This window comes from Exophiala mesophila (assembly GCF_000836275.1).
Source record: "Exophiala mesophila strain CBS 40295 unplaced genomic scaffold supercont1.3, whole genome shotgun sequence".
In the NCBI taxonomy this organism is placed as follows: domain Eukaryota; kingdom Fungi; phylum Ascomycota; class Eurotiomycetes; order Chaetothyriales; family Herpotrichiellaceae; genus Exophiala; species Exophiala mesophila.
Genome location: NW_015622506.1, coordinates 4948028 through 4973148, shown reverse-complemented (window position 1 = coordinate 4973148; position 25121 = coordinate 4948028). Strand labels below are relative to the sequence as shown.

General features: G+C 48.8%; 4 protein-coding genes across 4 annotated transcripts; 3 read left to right on the top strand and 1 right to left on the bottom strand.

The window, feature by feature from the left end:
• The first annotated feature begins 94 nt into the window (after nucleotides 1-94).
• On the top strand, nucleotides 95-4258 carry PV10_05244 (uncharacterized protein). Its single transcript, XM_016369874.1, has one exon. The coding sequence runs from the start codon at nucleotides 372-374 to the stop codon at nucleotides 4107-4109; it is 3738 nt and encodes a 1245-aa protein (XP_016225662.1). The 5' UTR covers nucleotides 95-371; the 3' UTR covers nucleotides 4110-4258.
• A 12456-nt stretch (nucleotides 4259-16714) lies between these two features.
• PV10_05243 (uncharacterized protein) lies at nucleotides 16715-17831 on the top strand (the record flags this gene model as incomplete). Its single annotated transcript, XM_016369873.1, has 1 exon — nucleotides 16715-17831. The coding sequence occupies one exon, from the start codon at nucleotides 16715-16717 to the stop codon at nucleotides 17822-17824; it is 1110 nt and encodes a 369-aa protein (XP_016225661.1). The 3' UTR covers nucleotides 17825-17831.
• Nucleotides 17832-20772: 2941 nt separating this feature from the next.
• On the top strand, nucleotides 20773-21848 carry PV10_05242 (uncharacterized protein; the record flags this gene model as incomplete). Its single annotated transcript, XM_016369872.1, has 4 exons — nucleotides 20773-20900; nucleotides 20979-21126; nucleotides 21195-21448; nucleotides 21494-21848. The coding sequence occupies 4 exons, from the start codon at nucleotides 20773-20775 to the stop codon at nucleotides 21846-21848; spliced, it is 885 nt and encodes a 294-aa protein (XP_016225660.1).
• PV10_05241 (uncharacterized protein) lies at nucleotides 21442-24254 on the bottom strand. The gene is made up of 2 exons (XM_016369871.1): nucleotides 22934-24254; nucleotides 21442-22881 (listed from the first exon to the last, which is right to left on the bottom strand). The coding sequence occupies exons 1-2, from the start codon at nucleotides 23803-23805 to the stop codon at nucleotides 22524-22526; spliced, it is 1230 nt and encodes a 409-aa protein (XP_016225659.1). The 5' UTR covers nucleotides 23806-24254; the 3' UTR covers nucleotides 21442-22523.
• Nucleotides 24255-25121: the final 867 nt, after the last annotated feature.

The following is a 25121-nucleotide window of genomic DNA, read 5'->3' as shown; positions in this document are numbered from 1 at the left end:
AAATCAATTCGGATGAACACGAGATAGGGGCAAACCTTGTTCATCAACAGAAGCTTGTGAAAATTCAACACCCTCTATTATCTACGCACGTATCGTCTGGACTTACTCAGGTGTCAACGCGTTTTGTTGCCGCCATCAACTCGAATCACGCGAGTGTTGGCTGTCGTGGCAGTGTAACCTTAAAACCGAAGCACACTAGTACCAGCCATATCTGTGCGAGAAAAAAGCGATCTTCGGTGGCTACAACCTCTTTTCAGCTCCAGCTGTGTGTGACATTTATCGCAACGGTGATACAGACAAGAATGTCAAACCTCGCTCAATATTAACTGTCATGAATCGGTGGTGTTCATTCGAGTTCAGACGCCGACTATATGGCGCTGCAAGGCATTCGTGGCTACGCGCCTCTCAACCTCAATGCCGGGGATCAAACTGCGCCTAATCCGAGTCAGAGCCCCTTCGAGGTGAATACAGCATACGATCCGGCCGATATATCACAACGCGGCTTGTCACCAAGGCAAAGTTTCAGATTCACGAACTCATTGCCTCCTGCCTCATCCCCGCCATCAAAGCGGTTGGACACAGAATGGAATCCTTTCTTTCTGCGAAAATGGGTCTTACTCTGCTTTGCCCTGTTCTTCGCTCTTGTCATTGCCTCGCTACAAATTCTGTACAGTGTCAGCCGCAAGAACGATGGAATTGCAACCAGCGATGGCGGCAAGCACTATCTGTGGACCTATGGCCCGACTGCCTTGTTCGTCGTTGTGACAGTCCTCTGGCGTCAGGTCGATTACGCCGCTAAGTCCATCCAGCCTTGGGCTGAGTTGGCTAAAGGTCCGCAACCCGCAAACAACAGCCTTCTTTTGGATTATGTCACGCCATTGCAGATCGTTGCCTTCTGGAAGTCGCTTCGAAATCGTCATTTCGTCGTCGCCTCCACGATTTTGGTCTTTGTCCTGGTCAAAGTCATCACCGTCGCTTCCACCGGCATATTCAGCCTTCAGGCTGTCCCAAAAAACAACATCGCCACTGTCATGGCATTGAACAACACTTTTGATGCCTCAGACTTTCAGCACGCCGCCGCCGTTGATACTCGACCTGCCTACATTGTCTACGGCCATCGCGAATACAACAATACGCTTCCAATTGGTACCACAGATTCATACGCCGTTCAGATTTTTGCGCCGAACAATGGCTTTGTGAATGGGTCAATCACCTACACCGCCGAGGTCGACGTCTTTAGCGCCGCTATTGATTGCGAGACTGGTACGCTTACCTACGTAAGGTCCTATGATTCGAGATCGAACGCGCCAGTAGCGTCGTACTACAATACTTCTATATCATTGCCTGATTGCGAGGTATTCAACGCCTATCTCGATGCGCCCGATTGGTATTACCAACAAAATGATACTCAACATCGTTTTGGATATCGCGGCACCTTTCAAAACGTCACTTGCACCAATCTCCCAGAAGACGACCCAACCAGAGAGCGCTATTTGATCGCTTTCACGTACTCAGAAGGGGTGGGGCAAAATAACAATACGATGCTGAACTCGTCCAATGTTGTCTGCAAGCCTCGATATTCACTCGAAACTGCTACTGTCACCATAAATCCTGATGGACAGGTTGTGTCCGTCGTCCCCACTGGAAAGTCCCGAAACTTTTCGGATTTCACCGCTGGTGATATTGGGCTAGGAGTTTTCGCGTCTGTCAGCCAGACATACGCCCTTGCTGTATCTGGTGAGGAGCTTGTCTTGGATCCATTTACCAGTTTGATGCAGCAAGACACTGTCGACTTTGAGAACCCTATTGTCCTTGATACTCAATACCTCAACACCACAGGGAACCGCATCTTCACCAAGGTCGCCGCGCAAGTCGCTAATATGTATCTCCTCAAGCAAACTTCCGGCGATTCGCGGCCGACCGTTGAGGGACTAGTCTCAAAGCACACTAATCGTCTGGTGGTGCAACAAACCCCAGTAAGAGTCATGCAAGGAGTTGCTGCCACAATGCTCATCTTATCCCTTGTCATGGCTTTTGCCACACCGCGAGGAGTTGTTCCTCGATCCGTCGACTCGATTGTTGCCATTGCGGCAATTCTTGCTCGCAGTCCGCAACTTGAACGTCAGCTGAGAGAGACTGGCCACATGGACATGAATGAGCTTGCATCGCTGCTCTCGCCATATATGTTCTGGACAAAGATCGATAATGATAATGATACGCGCACATTCTCCATTCAGATGGCGTCAAAACTAGACAACAATTTCGGGCCCAATCCCACCTCCCAAGAAATCCGAGTTCACGGGATCAAATGGACAAGACCTTTTGTACTACGCCGGATTGCAATTTTCACTACGATATTGTTATCAATCGCCGCAATCATCACGCTAGAGATCTTGCTGTCGCGATCTCAGGCCAATAACGGCCTCGCCAATGTTGGCAATAACACTTCCACGCGGTACAGTTGGCTCTACATACCGATGATTGTTTTCCTATTGTTGGGAACCCTTTTCAACATTATGGATTTCGAGATCGAGTTTAATGAGTCCTACCATGCGCTGTCCAAGGGATTCTGCGATGCTCAGTCAAGCATGCTCTGGTATCCTCTACGTCATGTCTCATTCCATGCAACATGGAATGGCCTGAAGCATAGTCGGTTTGCACTAACAGCAGCATCGGCTTCAGCGATCCTCGCACCATTTCTCACAATCGTGGTCGCAGGTCTCTTCTCCGCACGAGCAACTTTGCATACATCTCCCATCGACGTCGACGCCTTAGACTGGTTCAACTCGACCGGCTCACCTTCCAGTTCTTCCTCTGAACTTCCGTCTCTTGTCATTCAAGGAAACATGTCATATCCGAGCTTCACCTTTGACGAACTAGCCTTTCCTCGGCTCGCCGTTGCTGGAGATGCAGATGTTAACGGCACAATCACTGTGAATACTCCTGCGCTCCGAGCTGGGGTTATTTGCACACCGGTCCCAGAATCCCGCATCTTGGAAGCCCAAGTCATTGACGACAACTACCTTGAGACCAACATTTCAACGCCGGATGGCTGTGGGAACTCTGGACGTATAGAGGACCCTGTGTATTACTTTCTCACCAACAATTTGCAAGTTCCAATTAATGCATCTGGGTATTTCGGAGACAGTCTCTCACTCGGCTTTGAAGAAAACTGTCCAACTATTGCATTATACTACGGGCATGTGACCGACAATGCTGTCGATGAATTTATTGCAGTCTTATGCACACAATTCATAGAACGGGTGGATGCCGAGCTTATGCTCACCGTACCGGATCTTGATATTACGTCGCCTGCTACAGTCGTGCCGGATTCGGCTGCGAACTATTCTGACTGGCACGAATCATTTCCTTCGTTTCAGACAATTAACATTACGGGAACAAAGGATGTCTTTAGTTCTACTTTCAATGCACTGGTATATGGACGAGATGGGGTACCACAGGAAGAATTACTCAATGCCACCAACCTGATCACTGGCTATACTCACCTCTACCGCCAATACGTTGCCCAAGTATTGAACCTCTACTTCCGCTCGGAGCTTTCATCGTTGCCAGCCAACGAAAGCGAGGTGGTGGTCAATCCTCTGGTGGCGACACTGGACGACTTTAACCATTTTCGCTTGGTACAGTCACCATTGTCGACCCACTTGCTCGTCGGAGTTTTATCAGTCCTGACAATATGTGCTTTGGTGATGCTCATAACAGTCGACATGCGACACGTGCTTCCCAAGCCCGTGGGCAGCGTTGCAGCAGTTGCTAGTCTCCTCGCTGGAAGCACGCTGGTAGATGAGCGATCAGGACTAATCCCCAAGGGTTCCGAGTTCTGGAGCGATGAAAAATGGGACAAGGCGGGCATCTGGCAAGGCCAAATGTTTCGCATGGGCTACTGGAACAAGTTCCAAGAGCCAGTGGACTCGAATAGTCGAGTCATGTTACCCACGTTTGGAGACTCCGACACGGGTATGCGAGAAGATGGGGAATTAACAAAATCGTACAGAATCGATGCCAGACAGAAGATGTATGCATTGACCCATATTGGGTCTGGCCAAGGTGATCAAGGGCAAGATGATATTTGGCCATCTACTCGTTGATGCTACAGAAACGATAACCAGGATTTGATGAACTTTTGTACTTTTACTGCCAATCATGCATCATAATATACAGACGCAGAAAGTAATTTACTTTAGAGAATGCACGAACTTGGACCCGTACAGCGGGAATCCCTGGGCTGCCCAGAAACTCAAAGCCCTCTTCCATGCCAGGATAATAAGTATGTGGAACCAAGGGAATACGATGATAGAGAATGGCGACAGCTCCAAGGTTCAGGCGTCATTCTCCCCCACGGGGGATCCCCGCGTCCCCCCTCTGCCCACAAATTTCTTCTCGGAGCTCTTCTGGAGGCACGGCGGCAGCGTGGAAAGGGAATAGACGGGAGCCATAAGTATCTTGCGCGCCCCCGAAACCCTGGCCCCATCGTAGGTCATGTGGGATCTTCTTTCGCTTACTCCATTAAAAGCAGGCTGCCGCCATGACCATCTAAACAGAGGGCAGTGATTTCACAACACACAACGCCTTCATCAAGGCATAACAAGGTATGCAGGAACCTGCAGAGCGCAAATCCGCCGTCGTTGCCTGCACTGCCTGTCGTCGGAAGAAAATAAAGGTCGGTCTCGCCTTTGATACGAAGTCCACGTTGTGGCTACAACCGAAGGCTAAAACTACGGTGATAGTGCGATAACGCAAAACCAAGGTGTTCCAATTGTCAATTGTACTCGGCTGATTGTGTCCCGGGTCAAGACAGAAGGAGGTGAGCGTGTTCCCACGTGCAAAGAATCTATTGTATTTATGTCACTCAGGAGAAACACATCCAACAAGCTTCGCGAGTCTCAGAGTGCGGAGGCAAGCGCGAGTGCGACTGAAGTTGCTGTGAATACTGGTGGTGATGAGGGTGCCAGTACAACAGGCGTACCAGTAGTTCCTGATTTTGATTCTGGTTCCCTGCAGCAGGATGATGTGGAGGGGTTATATGGCGCTCATCGCAGCATTTCAAATCAGACAACAGGAGGTTGTACTCCTCTTCAATATCAAGAATGACGCTGATGGATAAGCAGGTCAATTAAACATGCATGCCACAGAACAAGATTTCGATCTTTCATTGACCGAGCACGAGACTTTCGGATTGACCGATGATTGTTTCGATCTCTCGATGAATCACGTCGACTTACACGGCTTCCCAAGCCCACAACCAAACTGCGACGACGGCTCTCGACCTTTCAGGAACAATTTCGCCACCAACACTTTCAACCCTTCCGACCTGAAGCTGATGGGTCCTGCAGGCGCAGTATTTGATTTCGTGGACTGGGATCAATTCCAAAACGCTGTCCAAGTTGCGCAGGAGCCTAGTAGGCCTGCATCACGAATGAGAATTCGTCCAGCAGAGGCAGACCCAGACGAAGATGCTTCCGATGACGAACTCACAAACAGACTAACCGCCCGCTATGCGTCCCTCAAAATTGCCGACAACGGCCAACTTCGTTACTACGGCGTTACCAGCAATCTTCACATGCTCGGAGACCAACTAAGTACGCTGTTTCAACCACCTGTCAGAACTACTCGCCATGACGCCGATGACCTTCTTAACCAAGCTGGCCTTCATTGGGAGCCAGACAGCGCGTATGAAGATCACCTATTCAACCTACATTTCACATGGTTCCAGCCCTTCATGCAAGAGGTCGACCGAGATCTCTTCTTCCTAGGCCGAAAGGCATATCAATCAGGCGAAGATGCCTCATTCTACTCACCTACTCTTGAAAATGCCATGTAGGATTCCTTATCAGCCGCCTTTGCTTCGTTCCTGACAAAATCCTACAAACAGACTCTCTTCTGGAGCCATGTATTCTACCCCGGACTATGGTCGGTTCAACATGACACCAGCTAAATTCTTTGCCTCTCGGGCCAAAATCTACCTCGACATCGAGTTGGACAGCCCATCTTTTGCCACTGCTCAAGCACTTTTGCTCCTCGCTGCGTATGAAGCTGCCCAGGGACAGGACTCTCGAGGTAAGTTTCTCAAATTCCTACGGTGTCACATTCACTGACAAACGTCCTAGGATGGGTATATATTGGTATGTTTCTGACAGGATACCCTGGGATTTCACAGAGCACAACTGATCCTCTCAGGAATGATGAGCCAAGTCGTCACCGATCTAGGCATGCACATCAGTTCCGAGGTGGAATTGAAATATATCCATGAAGCATTCTCTGCTCATGAAATCATGACACGACGGAAGAATTTCTTCTGGTCTGCATTCACGGCCTCAGTGTAAGTTTGAAATCGATCAACATTATCATGACATCCTGACCATCGAAATCTGCAGCTTTTTTGGCTCTTATAGTGGTCGACCAGCGTTGCTTGCGAACATCAATCATAATGTCGCTAGCCCAGCATCCACTGGGAAACGCACCTGGCAGCCATACACCGGTCCAGGAAGTCCTGCACTTCTCAATTCAGATGCTGAGGCGCATGCATTAGGCGCAGTTCCAGCATATCTAGCCGGTCTGGCTAGGAAAATGGCATCGATTGCCTCTCTACTGTATGGCACTTTGACCTATCTGACTACTCTTGTTGATCTCAAACAGTTATCCTGGAATCCGTTCTTCGACCGAAAATGCCCGTGCTTTCGCAAAGTCCATGTCCAAGGAATTGGAAGACTGGCTGGCTGCACTACCGCCAGACTTGCACATTGACTCAACTATACCGACCACGCCAGAGGGACAAGATGAGCCTAATCCAATTGTGATTCAACTACATATGCAATATCATGCAATGATGATACTGTTGCACCGCCCCTTCGTCAGAGATTTTATCCCTCAGAATGGCGTCGACAATTTGAACCTCGATGCATGCCAAAGATGCAGCAATTCGGCAATTGCGATTACGAATTTGCTACAAATATTCCGGCGCACCACCAGCTGGCGCTATGTTCACCTTCAGGCGGTTCACAATACCACCATCGCAGGAGTCATCCATGTCTACGACTCTTGTACTTTCCCAGGAGAGAGGGGCAAGCGAGCACAGGAAGGACTGCGGGTGTGTGTTCAGGCACTGGCAGGCATGGCTGAGTCGTATGAAAGCAGCATGCGTGGGTACGAGGTCATTGCTGCTGTCAGGAGGGAATCGCAAGCTCGCCAATGGTTCCAGGCAGGCTCTAAGAGACAAAGGGGAGCTGCACAACAACATGCAAGAAGGATGTAAAATGCGTTTGGTAACAATACCCTGGTTCGGGGCCCTCCTTGGAGATGTTTAGGGGCGCCGTGTGCTTAGTTTGCACTTATAGGGGGTCCGTATTTAGGTACTCGAGGGCTCCGCGGGACTCTAAAGCATTTGCCTTAGGCCACGATTCCCAAATACTCGTCCTTGGGACATACCTCGCAAAAGAGTGGAAATGAATCAACATCTCTGGGGAAGTCTAGTATCCAGAGATTTCAGTATCGCGTATCGCCGTGGAGATATTAGAGGTACCCCTCGTCTGGCCCCACATTAGCGACAAGCAAAGTATGCGGAAGCCTCGAGCATTGGGCTCATAAGAACGACCCCTGTATCTCCGGCCCTGATGTGGAGCATTCCCCAGACGAACCCCTACACCTCCGTGCAAACAATATGCACATGCTGTGAATACGCATCTCCGCCTGCTTTGGGCCTGCTTGGCAAGAAGCAGGGGGTCCATGACAGCAGCATGAACTTGTAGAAACAATACTTATGGTTTGAGGAATATCTTTTCATGGTGGCTGAACACAAGATATATTGTCAAAAATTCAACATCGACACCCATCCTTGCCACCATGTCCCCAGGTTTGACGCATCGACGAGCCATCCGCATCGGCGGCGGATCAGGAGGATTTTCAGACAGACGACATGCGATTCCTAGAATGGCGAAGACGGCCGAGGTTGATGTTATTGTTGGCGACTGGCTTGCAGAGATGACCATGACCGAACATGGGGTAGCCAAAGCCAACAGGGCAAAGTCACTAGCGACAAAGGCTGGCATCGAGCCTAGTCTTGCAGAAAGAGTGAAAGATGCGCAATTCTCAGTCAACTTCATCGATTGTTTCGAACCAGCCATCCCGGACGTGAAACGCAATGGAATCAAAATGGCAGTCAATGCTGGTTCCTGCGACACTGAGATCTTGGCTCATCTAGTCAAACAACTGTGTGAGGACCATGGTTATCCGATGAATGTCGCCTGGGTGGAGGGCGACGATGTCATCGACAAGGTCAAGTCCCTCTCACAGCGGGGGGAGAAGTTCAGAAGTTTGAACAGAGGGAAGGATATTAACTTGGCGGACTGGGGTTACGAGCCTCTGTCAGCACAGGCATATCTCGGAGGTCGAGGAGTGGCTCAAGCATTCCGAGACGGTGCTCAGATTGTCATCTGTGGCCGGATCGCAGATGCTGCTCCTACTATCGGTGCTGCAGCGTAAGTCCACTAACTACGATACCCCTATGGGCATTCATTCAAACTGATAACCCTTTTACAGGTGGTGGCATGACTGGGATGACACGGATTTCGACGCCTATGCAGGTTCTTTGGTAGCCGGACGTAAGTGTCACTTGCTGAAAAGCTCTGTCTTCATACCAAGTCTGATCAGGAATGCAGACTTGATCGAGTGCTCAGGCTATGTTACTGGAGCAAATTACTCAAACTTCAAATCCATGTTGAATGCAAATGACCATATTGACATGGGCTTTCCAATTGCTGAGGTTGAATACAATGGAGAATGCATAATTACCAAAGAGAAGGACACAGGCGGTCGAGTTGAGCTTGGGTTGACCATTTCTCAACTCATCTATGAGATCCAAGGTCCACTCTACTACAATTCCGATGTCACTGCAGACCTTGAAAATGTCCGGATGGAGGAGATTGACAAGAATCGTGTGAGAGTATGGGGTGTCAAAGGTAAGTTCAATTATCCACGTACCAATCGCTTGCGCTGACCGTGATATCATTCAGGATTACCACCTCCATCAACGACCAAAGTTGGGTAATGATTCCGCTGTTCCTCCTTATTACCACCATCGCTAATCAATTCATAGCATCACTGCCAATGGAGGCTGGCAAGCGGAGTATCACGTGTACTTTGTGGGCTTGGATATGGCCGAAAAGGCAAGATGGACAGAGGAGCACGTTCGTGAATCTCTTGGGGACACTGCCAATAAGCTGTCGTTGCTTAAATTCCACCTCAACGGCACATCACCAATCGATGCCCCAACCCAAGATGCTGCCACTGTCGACCTTCGCATTTTTGCCCAAGGCCCTGACTATGAAACATTTGACATGAGAAACCCTTTTAGCTTCGGGAGAAAGACGATGGTCTGTATCCTTGAAAGTGCTCCGGTAAGTTGAACTAAGTTCTTGACAATCGTACACCAACTAATCGTTAATACCTTAGGGAGCATCACTAAGCAATGACCTCCGCCAAATCATCCCGAAACCATTCCAAGAGTACTATGTGACTCTATTCCCACAATCTGAGATCCTCCACCGAGTCCATTATCTTTATGACAACAAAGCCATCACCGACATTCCCCCTCCTGCTACGATGGAGGTATATCCTCGCCAACAAAAGTCGTATGAGACTAAAAATCCTATTGATCTCTCCCAGTTTGAAACAGTCCGGGCTCCCTTGGGATACATCGTCATGGGCAGGAGCGGCGACAAAGCTACCGATGCCAACGTTGGTCTGTTTGTTCGTCATGCGGACGAGTGGGACTGGCTACGTAGCTTCTTGTCGACGCAAAAGATTAAGGAACTACTCAGGGCTGAGTATAAGGGCAAGCCTATCGATCGCTTTGAACTTCCACACCTTCATTGCGTTCATTTCTTGCTTCATGATCATCTTGAGCGTGGGTATTCTTCCACATCTTCACTTGATACATTGGGAAAGAATGTGGTTGAGTTCTTGAGGGCGACAACGGTGGATCTTCCAAAGAAATTCCTAGAAAGAGGAAGAATCTAGGTAAACATATGAGCAGCATGATTTATTTACAGAATAATAGTTTAATAAATCGCAAATTTGAGAATATGTCACACGTTAGCATTAAGAGCATAGAAGACGTGTTTCCGTAGTAGACTCGTAAATCTGCCAACCACTCTATCCGCAATAGAACACCAACGTGCTAGATACAATGTTTTCCTACTGAATGCTCTCATGAATCCCAGTCTCCTTTGGACGAAGAAGGTCTCTTCTGCTTGTGACATACGATTGGACCACGCAGTAAACAGTGGCGAATACATCTGTTATAGTGGACCCTCAACCATGGCGAATGCTCCTGGACTCAGTATTGACAAACCAACTTCTCCGTGGAGATCTAAGTTTCTCCCCATTGCTAAACCTTGCCAATCCCTACAGTGACAGCTATCATCATGTTTCCGTGCATCTATCGCGGAGAAGCATTATCGCCGGTCGACCATGCCCCACGGGGGAGCTCCCGGGGCACGAATCCCCCAGACCCAACAGGAGAATGGGTGGGGATAGCAGTCATGAACGCCAAAGTTTAGGGAGGAGCATTACGAATCACTTAAAGACCATAGCGAGAGGTTCTTCAATGCAAAAGATCCAAGGACATCAGAACCCTTGACATTTTGTGCTTGGTACCTTAGAACATATCAGGAATTTGCCTTTGGAACCACCATGGGCTTGCTTGCCGAGATCGCTCTCCTTTTGAGAGCTTATGCTCCCATCGTTATTCCTGTGCTTTTGTGCCTTCGTTTCATACGAAACCGATACCAGAAAGGGTTGAACAGAATCCCTGGACCGTTTTGGGCTTCTGTATCTGACTTATGGAACTTCTACCATGTATCAGCCGGTCACTCAACATCCGAGTATGAACTGCATCAAAAGTTCAAGTCTCCTTTGGTTCGAATGGGGCCAAATTACATCTCATGTTCAGACCCAGAATCTATCCGTGTCATTTATGGCTGGAAGCGCGTGTTCAAGAAGGTTAGTGACTTGCATACGTTACAAAAGAACGTCCACTAATGCTACTATTCAGAGTGAGCACTACGATTGTCAGTCGCAATATAGCAAGGATGGCGTCTTGGTAGAGAACATCTCCGCCGTCATCGACGAGGAGAGACATTCCAAACTCAAGAGAGCAATTGCAAATGCATACGCCATGACTACGATTAGGGAATTTGAACCCATGATCGATTCTACCTCAGGGGTCTTCATGAAACTGGTCAATGAACGCTTCGCCCAGACTGGAAAGGTTTGCGAGTTGGACAAATACCTCCAGATGTATGCTTTTGACATCATGTAAGCATCCAAAATCGACTCTGCTACTAGAAGACTGCTGACCAAGCACATAGTGGTGAACTTACTTTCGGGAAGAGGTTTGGGTTCCTCCAGAAGGGTGAAGACCTCGATGACATGATGTACCATACCGGCAAAGCGATGGAATATATTGGCACTGTGCGTTGTTGACCCCTTACTTGAACCATACGCCAGTGACTGACCTAGCCAGATTGGACAACTTCCCAAGGTTGATTATTGGATCAGAGTGAAGAACCCATTCTATGGAATTCGTCAAAAGACCACCAACGTGGTTCTCTTCACGGTCAAGAACATCAAGGAGCATATTTCCCACCCGGGGAAGAAGGATCTCGATTTCCTCAGTCGATTTGTGACTTCCGCAAAGAAATGGCCTGAGATCATCGACGAAGGGCAACTTTACGAATTGGTAAACACCAATGTTGCTGCTGGCTCAGACACTACTGCCATTGCTCTCAGACAAATTGTGTACTCCATGTTGACTCGCCCGCCAGTGTTCAACAAATTCATGGAAGAACTGAAAGGGGTTCTCGCCGCCCGCGAGCCGGAGGAGAACTACAAAACAATCACCTGGCAGGAAGGCAGAGACATGAAATACTTGCAAGCTGTCATCAAGGAATGTCTCCGTTGTCATCCCGCCCTTGGAGAGATTTTGCCACGAGTTGTGCCAGAGGGCGGCGTGCATTTGGCTGGCGAGTTTATTCCTGAGGGGACAGTCGTTGGCTGCAACGCCTGGACAATTCATCAAGATCGAGGAGTCTTCGGAGACGATGCAGACAAGTTCCGGCCTGAGCGATGGATTGACAACACTCCTGAAGCCATCTATCGAATGGAGGCAATGAGTTTCCATTTTGGTGCTGGCAACCGAATTTGCATTGGCAGACATATTGCACTGCTTGAGATGTCCAAGTTCATTCCAGAGTTCTTCCGCAACTTTGAAGTCGAGCTCGTCGATCCAAAGCAGTGGAAAGTTCAGCCCGGTTGGATTGTCCCGCAGACTGGCCTTGATGCACACATTCGGCCGAGAGATCCTAATTATTTCGGGCAGGAGATCAAGGTTTAATAAGAGTATGTTGAGATCTTGAATCTTAGGAAACGTGCATCCTTAGATAATACAGATGTTTTGAATTGCTTCAATTGCGGCTTCGCATCGAGCTAGACACACATATCTAAAAAGGTAGGCCTATGTTTTACCCACATCGAGTGCCATGCAGACATCCTAGTGTGACGCTGGCAAATCGACCAGGTACCCGTCGACGCGTCACGAATCCTTCAATATGATGCTCAGGATCGTGAAATAGGCTTTCGCTAGGGCTGTGGGTTGCCGCGTCTATTTTTTCTTTACAAAGAGTGTGTAAGGGAAGTTTGTCACTTTTGCTGCTGATTTCGTCTATTTAATTCTCCCCCATGAGCACGCCTGATTCTTAATACGATTCATTTTCAGATAAAGTCCGGGGAGGACGCTTTCGGGAGCCCATAGGATGTGCCGCATGATTATGGTGGCTACACGTACAATGGCTCCGTTGCTGTAGTGGGTAAACTTTCGAAAAATATGACGAACGCCACAGATGTAGATTGAATAAATAAGTATAAATTTTCAGTGAAATGTTCGTAACCTCGCATACAACCTGACGGCAATGAAACTCAAGTGACTGAAGACTACTAGGTATGTTCGTGGAAGCTAACTGGCGGAAACATGCCTTAGAGTTATATGTGTCGATACATTCGAAAGATGTTCAGGTATGGTTAACTGCCTACTTGTAGTTCATATTAATCATAACAGTCTTCGGGTCCGTATATGCCCTCAAGGCATGAACGCCGCATTCTCGACCCAGGCCACTCTCTTTACTGCCGCCAAAGGGGGCGACTATTGAGAAAAGAGACACACAGTTGATGCCTACCATACCACTCTCAAACTCGCTCGCAATACGAAGAGCGCGGTTGATGTCTTGAGTGAAAACTCCAGCCATCAGACCATAGTTTGTGTTATTGGATAATTTCAGCACCTCTTCCTCGGTCTTGAACGTCCGCACAACGGAGACGGGGCCAAAGATCTCATTCAGATGAATCTCCGAGTTTAAGTCCACATTTGCGAATATCGTTGGCTCGACGAAATAGCCCGTGTTGCCAATTCTCTTGCCACCCGTGATTAATTCCCCTGACTTGTTGGTTCGAGCGCGGTCAATGAACCCCATCACTCGGTCAAATTGCAGCTTGTCTGCCAATGGTCCAATCTTGGTCGTGTCGTTTACAGGATCTCCAACAGTTTCGCGACGGGCGATGATGGCAGTCTTATATGCCTCGATGAATTTATCATAGATGCCTTCCTGTACATAGACTCGAGATGCAGCAATACAAACTTGCCCAGTGTTTGCGGTGATCATATTCGCGCACCACTCAACGGCATTATCGAGGTTGGCGTCATTGAACACGACAGCTGGAGACTTGCCGCCCAGTTCGAGCGTCACTCTCTTGAGGTTGCTTCTTGCCGCCAACTCCTGGACCTTTTTGCCAGTTCCAATTGATCCTGTAAAACTGATCTTGGCAATCCTCATATGCGAGGCGAGGATAGCTCCTGTGGTCCCATCTCCAGGTAGAACTTGAAGTACACCTGGCGGAAAGCCAGCTTCCTTGACCAAGGCACCCAAAGCGAGGGAAGAGAGCGGTGCCTTCTCAGACGGTTTTAGAATAAAGCAGTTGCCCGTGACAAGAGCAGGCGCTGCCTTCATCCCAAAATTCCCGGTTGGTCCATTCCAAGGAGTGATTCCTGCTGTTACTCCCAACGGTTCATTTCGAACCACTTTGATGAATCCATCATCTTGTGCAAAGGACTCTCCCGGGAACTTGTCGATCCAGCCTTCATAGTACCGGAATTGCTGAGAAGCCATGTCCACCTCGAACTGTCCCCAAGCCTCATACGGTGCGCCCATCGTGACCTGGGAGAGTTCTGCAAGTTCTTCATTATACTTGTCAAGAAGGTCGGCGAACCTCAGCATGATGGCGCGCCTTTCTGTGGCTTTCATTGCTCTCCATGCCGGAAACGCCTTTTCAGCAGCCTCGACAGCAAGATCGACATCCTCTTCACCTGCAACAGGTATGTTGTCGGCGACAAGACTTCCATTACTTGGGTTGTATATGGAAAATCTTTTGTTGGTCCTGCTATCGACATATTCGTTATTGATGAACAATTGTTTGGGCAAATTTGTCTTGGAAAATTGGAAGGCCATTTTGAATCGAGTTGAGTGTACTCTGAGAAGAGATGAAGCTAATAAGTCCACTACACATTAGCTGATAGTTAGAGGATACTCCCATACAAGTTGAGCTTCTTATCCAGGCTTTGGTATGTCGAAGATCGATCGCCGAGAGTTCAACCGGCTTCGGGGTGCGACCGCGGTGCAAATGGCACACCTTCTTCTCTTTGAAAGCTCCGGTGATTACCAAGTAGAGCATAGGAGCTCCTGATACCTTTTCTAACGCCACGGTTAATCAGTTCCTCCCCGGGCTCCTCATCGGAGACGCGTATCCTGGGTGGATGGCTAAAATTGTGGGGTAGACTGCTTACACTTCCTCCGAGGACTTGCAGGATAGGTAGGCATCCACCCATATAGTCATCGGCTAATGCTGCTATGCAGGGTCCGAAATTTGTGGGCCGTGGTAGGAAGGTTGAAGGGTGTTTTATTTATTTCTAAAATACAGAACTTAGCAGGCACGAAATAGCTTGTCACAAAGAGATACCAAAAGCTGTGTGAAAAGCACGTCAATTCAATAACAAGCACATCAAAGATGTCACCAAAAGTTGCAGTTATCTCAGGTGGAGGTGAGTACGCCCATCACCTATGAAGGCAGACATATTGATGTGATGAATAGGGAGTGGGATGGGTCTTGAGACAGTAACCCAGCTCGTCAATCGAGGTGGTTGGAGAGTTCATCTTCTCGAGATCTCAGATGAAAGAGGGCAAGCTGCGGTGAAGAGTCTCGGCTCCAACGTGGTCTTTCAGAAAACTGATGTCACCAACTACGCTTCCCTTGCATCTTCGTTTGAGAGGATCTTCAACGCGGAAGGTCGGCTCGATTTTGTGTATGCCAATGCTGGGATCAAAGAGACGGACAATTTATACGCTGTCGCGAAGGATTCGAAGCCACCTAAGCCGCTCAATCAACTCACCATCGACCTCAATCTCAAGGCACTCGTTGACCAGAGCTACCTGGCGAGTCACTACTTCCAACTATCGCCACACAAAGGCCAGGGCACCAGCCTTGTCTTGACTGGGAGCGCTGGCAGTGTCTATGCTCTCGACTCGGCTCCAATGTATGCTGCTTCCAAGTTCGGCGTGCTCGGTTTCAGCTACAGCATTGCGAAGATCTTCCAGCGAAACTTTGGCATTAGGGTGAACTGTGTACTCCCTGCTCCGGTGCCCACAAACCTGGTCACAAAGGAAGAGTGGGCGGGATTCGATGCCTCATTGTTCACTCCTCCATCCGCAATTGTAGACATTGTGCTGAAGTTCGTGGACGGGGTAAACTTGAAGGATTCCAATGGAGTAGCTTGCCCCGGAGATCAATTGTTTGGCAAGGCGGTGGAAGTGATTCAGAAGGATTTCTTTTTTCGGGAACAACATGAGTGGTGCAATGAAACCATGAAGAAGGCTATGGCGGCAAATGACCTTTGAAAGAACGAGATAGAGTAGCACTTCGAGGCCATAGTAAGCGACAATACTCTTATTGTGACCTGAGAACGTTGTAATTTCTGCGAACGGTCTAGAAGTTCGCACATTCTGCTCGAAACATTACGCACCTCCAGATCATGCTGTAACACTTCGACGTCAGCGTCCGCTGCAACTTAGAAGTCAAAGGATGGTCAGGATGCAGAGGCTCAGCCATCAATCAGTGGATGAGTGTTTGAGCGCCGTCAGTGATGGAGGTGGGGCAGGTGTAACTCCGTGGAGTTGTCACTGCTTCTCTGTACTCCGTACAATCGGATCGCATACTGCTTTGCCACGTGGCTTGAGAGTGAGGCGGTGCAATGACCACCTAATTCCGAACCGTGAGACCCCTCGGCTATCTAGATATCTCTTCAAAACTTCTCCGCCCTGTTTGGCGCAACGACCTAGACACAAGACTTCCTTCTCGCTGCTCTAACTAGCCGGAATCTTAGGCTACCAGCTTGAGTCTGACCAAGGCCTTGTCAGGGTTCCGACTCTACTTCGCTCCCAGGCGCACGTGGCATATCGATCTACTATGCGTACCTGAATACCTTTTTCTACAGTCAAGGCACATCTCACTGAACATCACCCGCCTTCACGTTAGACGACTGAGAGTCAAATCAACTAGGCCCACGACACTTGAGGACGAAACATAGGCCACGATGACGCAGTCAAGACTGTTTATGCCATTAAAAATTGGCAATATGGATCTTCGCTGTCGGATTGCCATGGCACCTCTGACCAGGTATCGAGCCCACGACGACCACACCCCCTCAGACTTAATGGCCACGTATTATGGTCAGCGCGCGTCGATACCAGGCACTCTTCTCATATCCGAAGGCACCTTCATCTCTGCTCGGGCGGGCGGTTACAGTAACGTCCCCGGCATCTACACCGAGTCACATATCGAAGGGTGGAGGAAAGTGACAGATGAAGTTCATCGAAACTCTTCCTACATAGTCTGTCAATTATGGTCTCTAGGTCGAGCGGCAAATCCAGAAGTCGCAAAGAGAGAAAATATCCAGATCCTGGGACCCAGTCCTATTTCCATTGATCCGAAGCGCCCTGTTCCCCGCCAGATGGATCACCGAGATATTCAACTGATGATTGAGGACTACGCGCAAGCTGCGCGCAATGCCATAGCGGCCGGTTTCGATGCGGTTGAACTACACGGAGCCAATGGCTATATCATCGACCAGTTTCTTCAGACCAATACTAATGAACGCTCAGACGAGTACGGAGGCGATGTCGAACGACGCTCTCGGTTCGGACTTGAAGCAGTTCGAGCAGTGATTGACGCGGTTGGGGCGAAGAGGGTCGGCATCAGGTTGAGCCCATGGAGCACGTTCAACGGCATGAGGATGGAAGATCCTATCCCTCAGTTCCGCTATTTTATTCGAAAGCTGAGCGAACTTGATCTCGCCTACCTCCATCTGGTCGAACCCAGAATCGCAGGCAACATGGACGTGGAAAGTGCAGACTCGCTTGATTTTGCAATACAAGAGTGGAAGAACCCTCTGCTTTTAGCAGGTGGATACGTTGCTAACACTGCAAGAACTTTGGTGGACGAGAAGGTACCTGAGCGTGATGTTGTCGTTACCTTCGGTCGGTATTTCATTTCGACGCCCGATCTACCCTTTCGCATACAAAAGGGTTTGGAACTGACGCAGTACGACCGCGCTACATTCTATACTCCCCAAAAGGCCGAAGGCTACGTTGACTATGCATTCTCAAAGGCATTCCTAGATCAGCAAACCGCCGAGGCAGCATAGCGTCCATATAATGATCATAGAACTGGTTTATAAACACTGCCGAATGTTACATCTGGTTCCCCACCAAGTACCTATCATGGATATGTACGGTAAACTTCTCAATCAGTACAGGTGACAAAGTCATCTTTCCCCCAGTGTCGGTAGTTAGCCCGCTTCTAGAATTTGGGGTATTGACCCCACCCCCAGAAGAATGTTTCGCGTGATGATCATCCGGGTTTGTCTGTCAAGTAATTTGTCCGACCCACCATGGGTTTCGACTCCCGTGGAATCCGGGGTTCCATTCGTCTTTGAGGCCAATGGAGACTCTGATCCTGGCCTAATATTCATGTCGGAGATCCTGTCTATATCTACGACACCCGCTTGGTGAATGCTCATTGGCCTGTTGGAACCCTCCGAAGACAACCCGCTCTGGAAACTGTTCTGATTTTGATATCTTCACTTCATTCTTGCATTTATTTTTGATCTTGCTCTTTCAATCACGTCCTGTTCAACTCTTTTTTGCATCAAGTGGTCTCATCTTCTAGACTTCATTGTGAAGCGTTCGCAAGATTGGCAGGATGAAGTCCCCAGAGATAATCGTGATTGGAGCAGGCCCATCCGGCATTGCTCTTTCGCATACTCTGAAGCACAAGCTGAAGCACGATGACTTTACGGTACGATTGAATTGCAAAAGCGCAATCTTTTGCCAGCGGCTGAATTGATTACAGGTCTACGAGAAGCTCGGGGGTGTTGGAGGAACTTGGAGAACAAACACATATCCAGGCGTGTATGGGCTATGAGTTGCGCATGTCTTTCTTTAGCTGACCGAACTCTAGTGGCTGCGATGTGCCAACCATCCTCTATTCATTCTCATTCAATCTAAACCCAAATTGGTCCAAGGAATTGTGCGACGGGCCTGAGATCTTACAATGTCCGTTTCTATTTAGCATTAGCCCACAAAGTATGATCATATACTAACGATAGTGCAGACATGGAAGACACCGTGGACAAGTTCAGCCTAAGAAAGCATATGAACTTTGGGGTCGAATGCCTCGGCGCCACATGGAACGCCGAGACTCGGCAATGGGATGTTCAATTCAAAGACCTACAGACCGGTGTCGAATACACGCGACACGCCGAAGTTTTGATCTCTGCGGTTGGTGGCATCTCGTTTCCCCGTGACGTTAGATTCCCTGGAATGGAAACATTTCAAGGAGATATGTTTCATACGGCCAACTGGGATCATTCCGTCGACTATACGGGCAAGCGCATGGCTATCATTGGAAATGGATGCAGCGCTGCTCAGGTGGTGCCTGCGGTGGTCGACAAAGTCAAGTTGATTAAGCAATATGCCAGAAGCCGACAGTGGTATCATGAACGGCCAAACCGTAACTTCACCAAATTGGAGCTATGGTGTTTCCGCAACATCCCTTTGTGGGAAAGATACAACCGATTGTCACTATTTCTCCAAAATGACGACCTGGTGTCCACATACATGCCAGGAGCCGCTGCAGCCAGGAAAAGAGCAAAGGTTGAAAACCATGCAAAAGAGTATATCTATGCTACAGCGCCAAAGAAGTATCATGATATCCTGGTTCCCGATTTCCCCTTAGGTGAGATTATCTTCAAGGCAGTAACTCAACTTAATTGCTAACATCTGATCTTCCAAGGATGCAAACGTCGAATCTTTGATCCCAACTATCTCGAGGCACTACATAAGCCAAATCTGGAACTTGTTCCTTACGGCATCAACAGCATTGACGAGACGGGTATCATTGATAGCACGGGACAGAAAACCGAGTTTGACATCATTGTGCTTGCAACAGGATTCCAGGTTCAGAGATTCTTAACACCTATGAACATCACAGGCCGAGACGGAGTAACGCTACATGGTCAGTGGAAGGAAAAACGTGGTGCCCAAGCTTACATGGGGTCCTTTGTTCATAACTTCCCCAACTTTGGAATTCTGTAAGTTTCGAATCATGCATCTAGGGCGACGCTGTTCTCGCTAACGATGGCCTCAGATTCGGACCAAACACGTTCCCAGCACACAACTCCGCTCTTTTCGCCTGCGAGGTTCAAATTGAATACATTGCGCGAGAAATGCTAGCACCTCTAATTGACGGCCGCTCCTCTATCATCGAAGTGAAAGCCACGGCTGAAGACCAATGGGTGAATGACATCCAAGGTCAGCTCCAAGGCTCAGTATTTGCTGCAGGCTGCTCTAACTGGTATATCAACGACTTTGGTCGAAACGCTGCGTCATGGCCAGGCTATGCGTCGACCTTCTGGAAAGAGACACTGATTCCAAGATGGGGCATTCTGATGAAATCTGGCGGCTCTAGACTCTGGATGTTCAACAGACTGATTCGGGGAATCCGGTCTATCAACTCGTTTGCACTTTTGGCTATTGCTTTGCTCTCGGTTACCGGTCTTGTAAAGAGGAATCCTGGTTTGCTTGAGCGAGCTGCGCAGTCTCTGAAACAACTTAGATCATCATGAGCTCGGGGCGAAGCTATTAGATCGCTCCGTTGAACATTGTCAGAACGCAGACGTAACCTGCCTGGATTCGGTGTATACGTATTGAATACTTCATTATAATATTCCCTAAACTTGCAATATCCTCAGCCACAAAGCTAGCGCTGTGGTCGGTGGCTTCAGTAACAGAACCATGGGAAACCCTCTCTAAGCCTTTCGGTCTTGGTAAAGACAACTCAAATGGTAGACGGTGAAACTGGTGTGGATGCAGCGTGTCGCGTGCGGGTTTGAAATTCCACGGAAGTTGGTTTCCGCTCTAGCAAACCCCCCTCCTACAGATTAACCGCAGAATGTTATGTCATTGCTTAGGATTGGCTCTTATGACTTTAATGTTCTGTTTTGGGTATTGTTGTCTTATGGTTGGACAATTCACGGTCTAAGCGTACAGTCAACGTATTGCCTGTATCATCTGGACCCCTCCAACCTCAAATATGGCAGACCAAGCAAGTGGCGCGATGGCCAACCTTTTACTGCCAGCTGCAGTCCCGGCTTTCAAATGCCCCCGAGGAACAAAGATGTGGATTTTGAACCTCGGAAGCCTTAACGTGGATGAAGGCTGGTAAGGCTGCAGATTATGCTTCAAAACTAGGGAAACTATTTCGGAGCATGCTGATTCGCGGGTGCTCTCAATCGATAGGCTACTCGCTGGCGTGAACGGTGGATCATCAAGCCAGCCAAATCCGACGAACAAGAGACGCACCCTCATGTTAATTGCTGGGTTGATTCACCACCCTGATGCTGGCCTCATTCTATTCGAAACGGGGTGTGCTGAGGACATCGAAACGGTAATCATCCCAGGCGGTTAGCCGATCATAGAAGTGACATCAACTAATGGATCCCCTGACACTTGTAGCAATGGGGTGCGCAAACTACTGACGTGTTTCCTCGTACGAAGTATGCAGTCTGCCATAAGTTGCCAGAGGCTATCAAGGCTACCGGAAATGATATCAAAGACATCAAGGCAGTCATAATGGGCCATTTGCACATGGACCATGGAGGAGGATTAGAACATTTCTTCGGGTCGACAATTCCAATTTACGTCCACGGGGAGGAATTGAAGCACGCGTGCTGGGCAGCTGCGACACGAAGTGAAAGTGGACTTTATCTGTGAGTATCGCATTATGCTAATTGTGCTTGACTGACAAACACCAGGCCCGATTACCTCAATCTTTCAAAACTTCGATGGGAAACCTCTAATGAGGAACGGCTTGATCTTTGGCAAGGAATTACTATATACCACGCGCCAGGACATACCCCTGGACTCAGTATCATGCAAGTCAACTTGCCTAATGATGGGACATGGATATGGACAACAGACCAGTACCATGCCAGGGAAAATTATTACGATGATCACCCGCATGGCTGGTTAATTAGAGATCATAACTCCTGGGTCCGAAGTGGGAAAATGATTAAACGGCTGCAGCGTCTCTTCCAAGCCAAGCTCATCTTTGGTCATGATTATGATATCGCAAGCGAGCATATCAACAACAAGCCTTTCTATGAGTGAGTGTCGGTGTTCAGACGTGAAGCCATATATGGGTCGTCATTATTTCATTAGCGAGACTTGATAATCCTGGGTTGAGATGAATCGATGCCCTCGTGGCTGCAGATGGAACCGATCAAATGCCTCTCTTTGTTCATGCTGTTTGCGCGTATGCCATTTCTCAGTGTTGATGTGTCCCTAATTTATAAACAGGACTTCACCGACATGATTGCCGATCTCGATAAGAGGGACATCATGTGACGACTCGGAGGGCTACCGAGACGGACGACTAACATTGGTCAAGGTTATGAATGCCCCATTGACTCAGTCAAACCAACTCTTCGCACCTGCGATTGTCTGATAGCACGTCGATATGGTTCCTTGTGTCCAGGTCTGGCCGATACCACCCTGGGGGTAGCATGAATCTTGAATTCGAATCCTGAAGCCGACGTCGGCCAACTTGAGCTCATAATTGGCGACAAAAGGTCGCTCCACCTGGCATCAAGGATGATATCTCAAAGGATAAAGCGTTTCCGCCTTCAACATCGATAGACAAGGCCGCGTTGTAAGGTCCGATGACTGTGTGCGGTATGTGATATATTCGAGGATGTTGTAAAGGGACCAAACCTCGTTCGGCCATGCAAGAGGCATGTGGTTGGCTAGCGTGCGCTGTGGATATTAAACTGCATGGATCTCTCTTCAGCCCTTCTTGGGTTCAACTGGGATATGGTTGACAAAATCAGTGTCCGATGTAAGGTTTTTCTGCGACATGCTCATTGGCGAGAGATCGAAATCGTTCTTGAGGGCTTGCTTCTTTTCTCTCCTTGCACTACGGCATCGATAGCATAGCCATGCGATAAAAAGTGCAATAAAAATAGCCGCAACGCCTGCGCCGACTCCAATTGCTGCCTTGGCACCTACTGATAGCTGCTTTGGACGATTGGGCTCAGTCACGGCGCTGGGGAAGGTGAGATCGGTAGCGTAAGCGGCTCCAGTGAATGCGATTCCTGAATTTGCATTGCTCGGATCACTCGTCGTGTTGTCTGGATTGAGCACACTATGTTTCGGTTAGACCCAGATTCAAATCCAAAATATGCGACGTTGCTCACCCAAAGATGGTGTAGATCACACCACCGTCGAATATCCAGTCATAAGGTCCAGAAACCTTTGCATTATTGACAAACCGATCACCATGGTAATCGGTAATTGTCAAATCCGAACCCTCCATTGTCGTGTAGTTCCCAGTTGGTAGCCCATCTGGTCCGGGCGGAATGATCTCGTCTACGATATGGTACGAGAGTATTCGATGCCAATCTTCCTCGGTCCACGAATTGACGAGGCTACCAATGTCTCTGAACGATCGATTGATGGGAAGGAAGACCGTGGCACCAGAGAGCCAGTTTATGTGCATCAATTTGTCCGAGCCATCCTGAAAGACTTCACTGTCGCTGAAAGGCGACCGCCCGGTCCGGGAACTTTGCGCATAGGTAGAAGTGAAACTCTCGGGGATCGTGAGTACTTTATCAACAATGTAAATAACACCATTGCTACACTTGACAACTTCGCCGACCGAGTTGGATCGATGTCGCAGGCCGGATGTGAAGGATGTGGTTTTCGTTACGGGAGCCTTCCGAGCGGCAACAAGTTGCTTGTCCTTCCCCGATGGCGAATCAAGAAATGTACCGACAAACTGATTGGACCCGCTGGGGAAGTTCGGATAGGAGTCGTTCAAGATGTGATAGCTGAGCAAATCTGCCGTCACAGACACACCGGCAGCGGTCAAGGCCGCAAAAGCTGAATTTCGAGGTGCGACTAATGTGATCTTGCTTCTCCTCACTTGGGTTGAGGGTCCGGTGAATCTTGAGAGTTGCGAATTCAGGGTGGACAGTTCTGGTCGAGCCTTAATTGTGTCGGCCACGGTGAGGTCCTGAGCCAGAGCGAGAGCAAAGCTCAGGATGATCGCGCAAAGAAGTCGAACCATGGTTAACCGACCAGAGGAGTTTGCATGCGCGCGCGAGAATCGGCGGGTATGGCGAGAATCTATAGCGCAAGGATTTCCTCACCGTGAAATTGCCACATGGTACTCCAGACGTCTCAATTGCTTGTCCTGAGATGGTAGTAAACGAAGTGGTTCCGACAAGAATTTTTAGATCATAAGTTTGTGCAGCCGAAAAGAGAGTCTGGGTCGTGAGCATGATTTCTTTCGCACATTTCAAGCGTTACTTGCTCAGTGCAAACACTACCAGCGAAGTGCCAATCAAAGACGACATTGGCCCCTTTTCACACTCGCAGTGGCCATGGGATGGTGTCGTCGTGCGCTTGGGCGTCCGACTTCGCGTCCGCTAATTTTGGTGGCTTGATCATCTTTCCGGTCTCCTGCGATAGGCGTATGGTCCGGGCGTCAGCAATGAACCACATTCCACGAAATTGCACGCGACGGAGAGGACGCCCACTTGACGGGAGGACGGCTCGTTAAAATTTGGGGCTTCAAATAGGCCAAAACGGGCATGGCGGTTGGCACGCCACAAGTCTTGGAACCGCCGAATCCCACCTGGGGCCCACTAACGAGTGACTTGCACTGAGCTCATCAAAGGTTTTTGGCCCCTTTCGAAAAGGTCGTTGACTCGCATAATGTGGCTTGATTCACACGATGCATCCAGACTAGGGTGTCAAGGTACAGTACACATAATTTTCTCGTCAACGTGATATGGCTGGCATGAGTTGGCCTACCTGGAAGATGGCCAACCAGACCGAGTCGCGACATTGCGATTCCTGAAGAACATGTTAAGCCGATGACGCATCAACGACTTCCCTACCATGTCAGTAATCTACCGTCGAAAGGTGTCATGATGCTTGGTCATGGCTGGGCTCCGGATCAAAGAAGACAAAGTCGGTGTTCATGCAGCCGTTTCCGAGGTTTTGGACTTGTCATTCCACCGGTTCTATTTACTGCCCGTTAAACGGTCAGTCGCTGCATCTTTTTCAATCGACGTAGTTAAGCGAGATAAGGTAACTGCGTTGCATGTAGGCTACTTGCGTCCATCGACTTGCCCTCAAGCCAGACATGGTATTTCACATATCTAATCGCCTAAGTCTAGTAGTGCAACTCCATCATGATTCCAATAATACTTTCGCTGGTGCGAGTTGGTGTAATAATAATCTTTTTCCATTGTACAACTTGGCCCACCATACGGAGTACTTCCTGGCAACGCGTTGACTTGTGCTCCGTGCGCAAATCAACACTAGCCTTTCGAAAACTACGGAGTAGTATAGCACTATGTCCTGCATGCAGAAGCT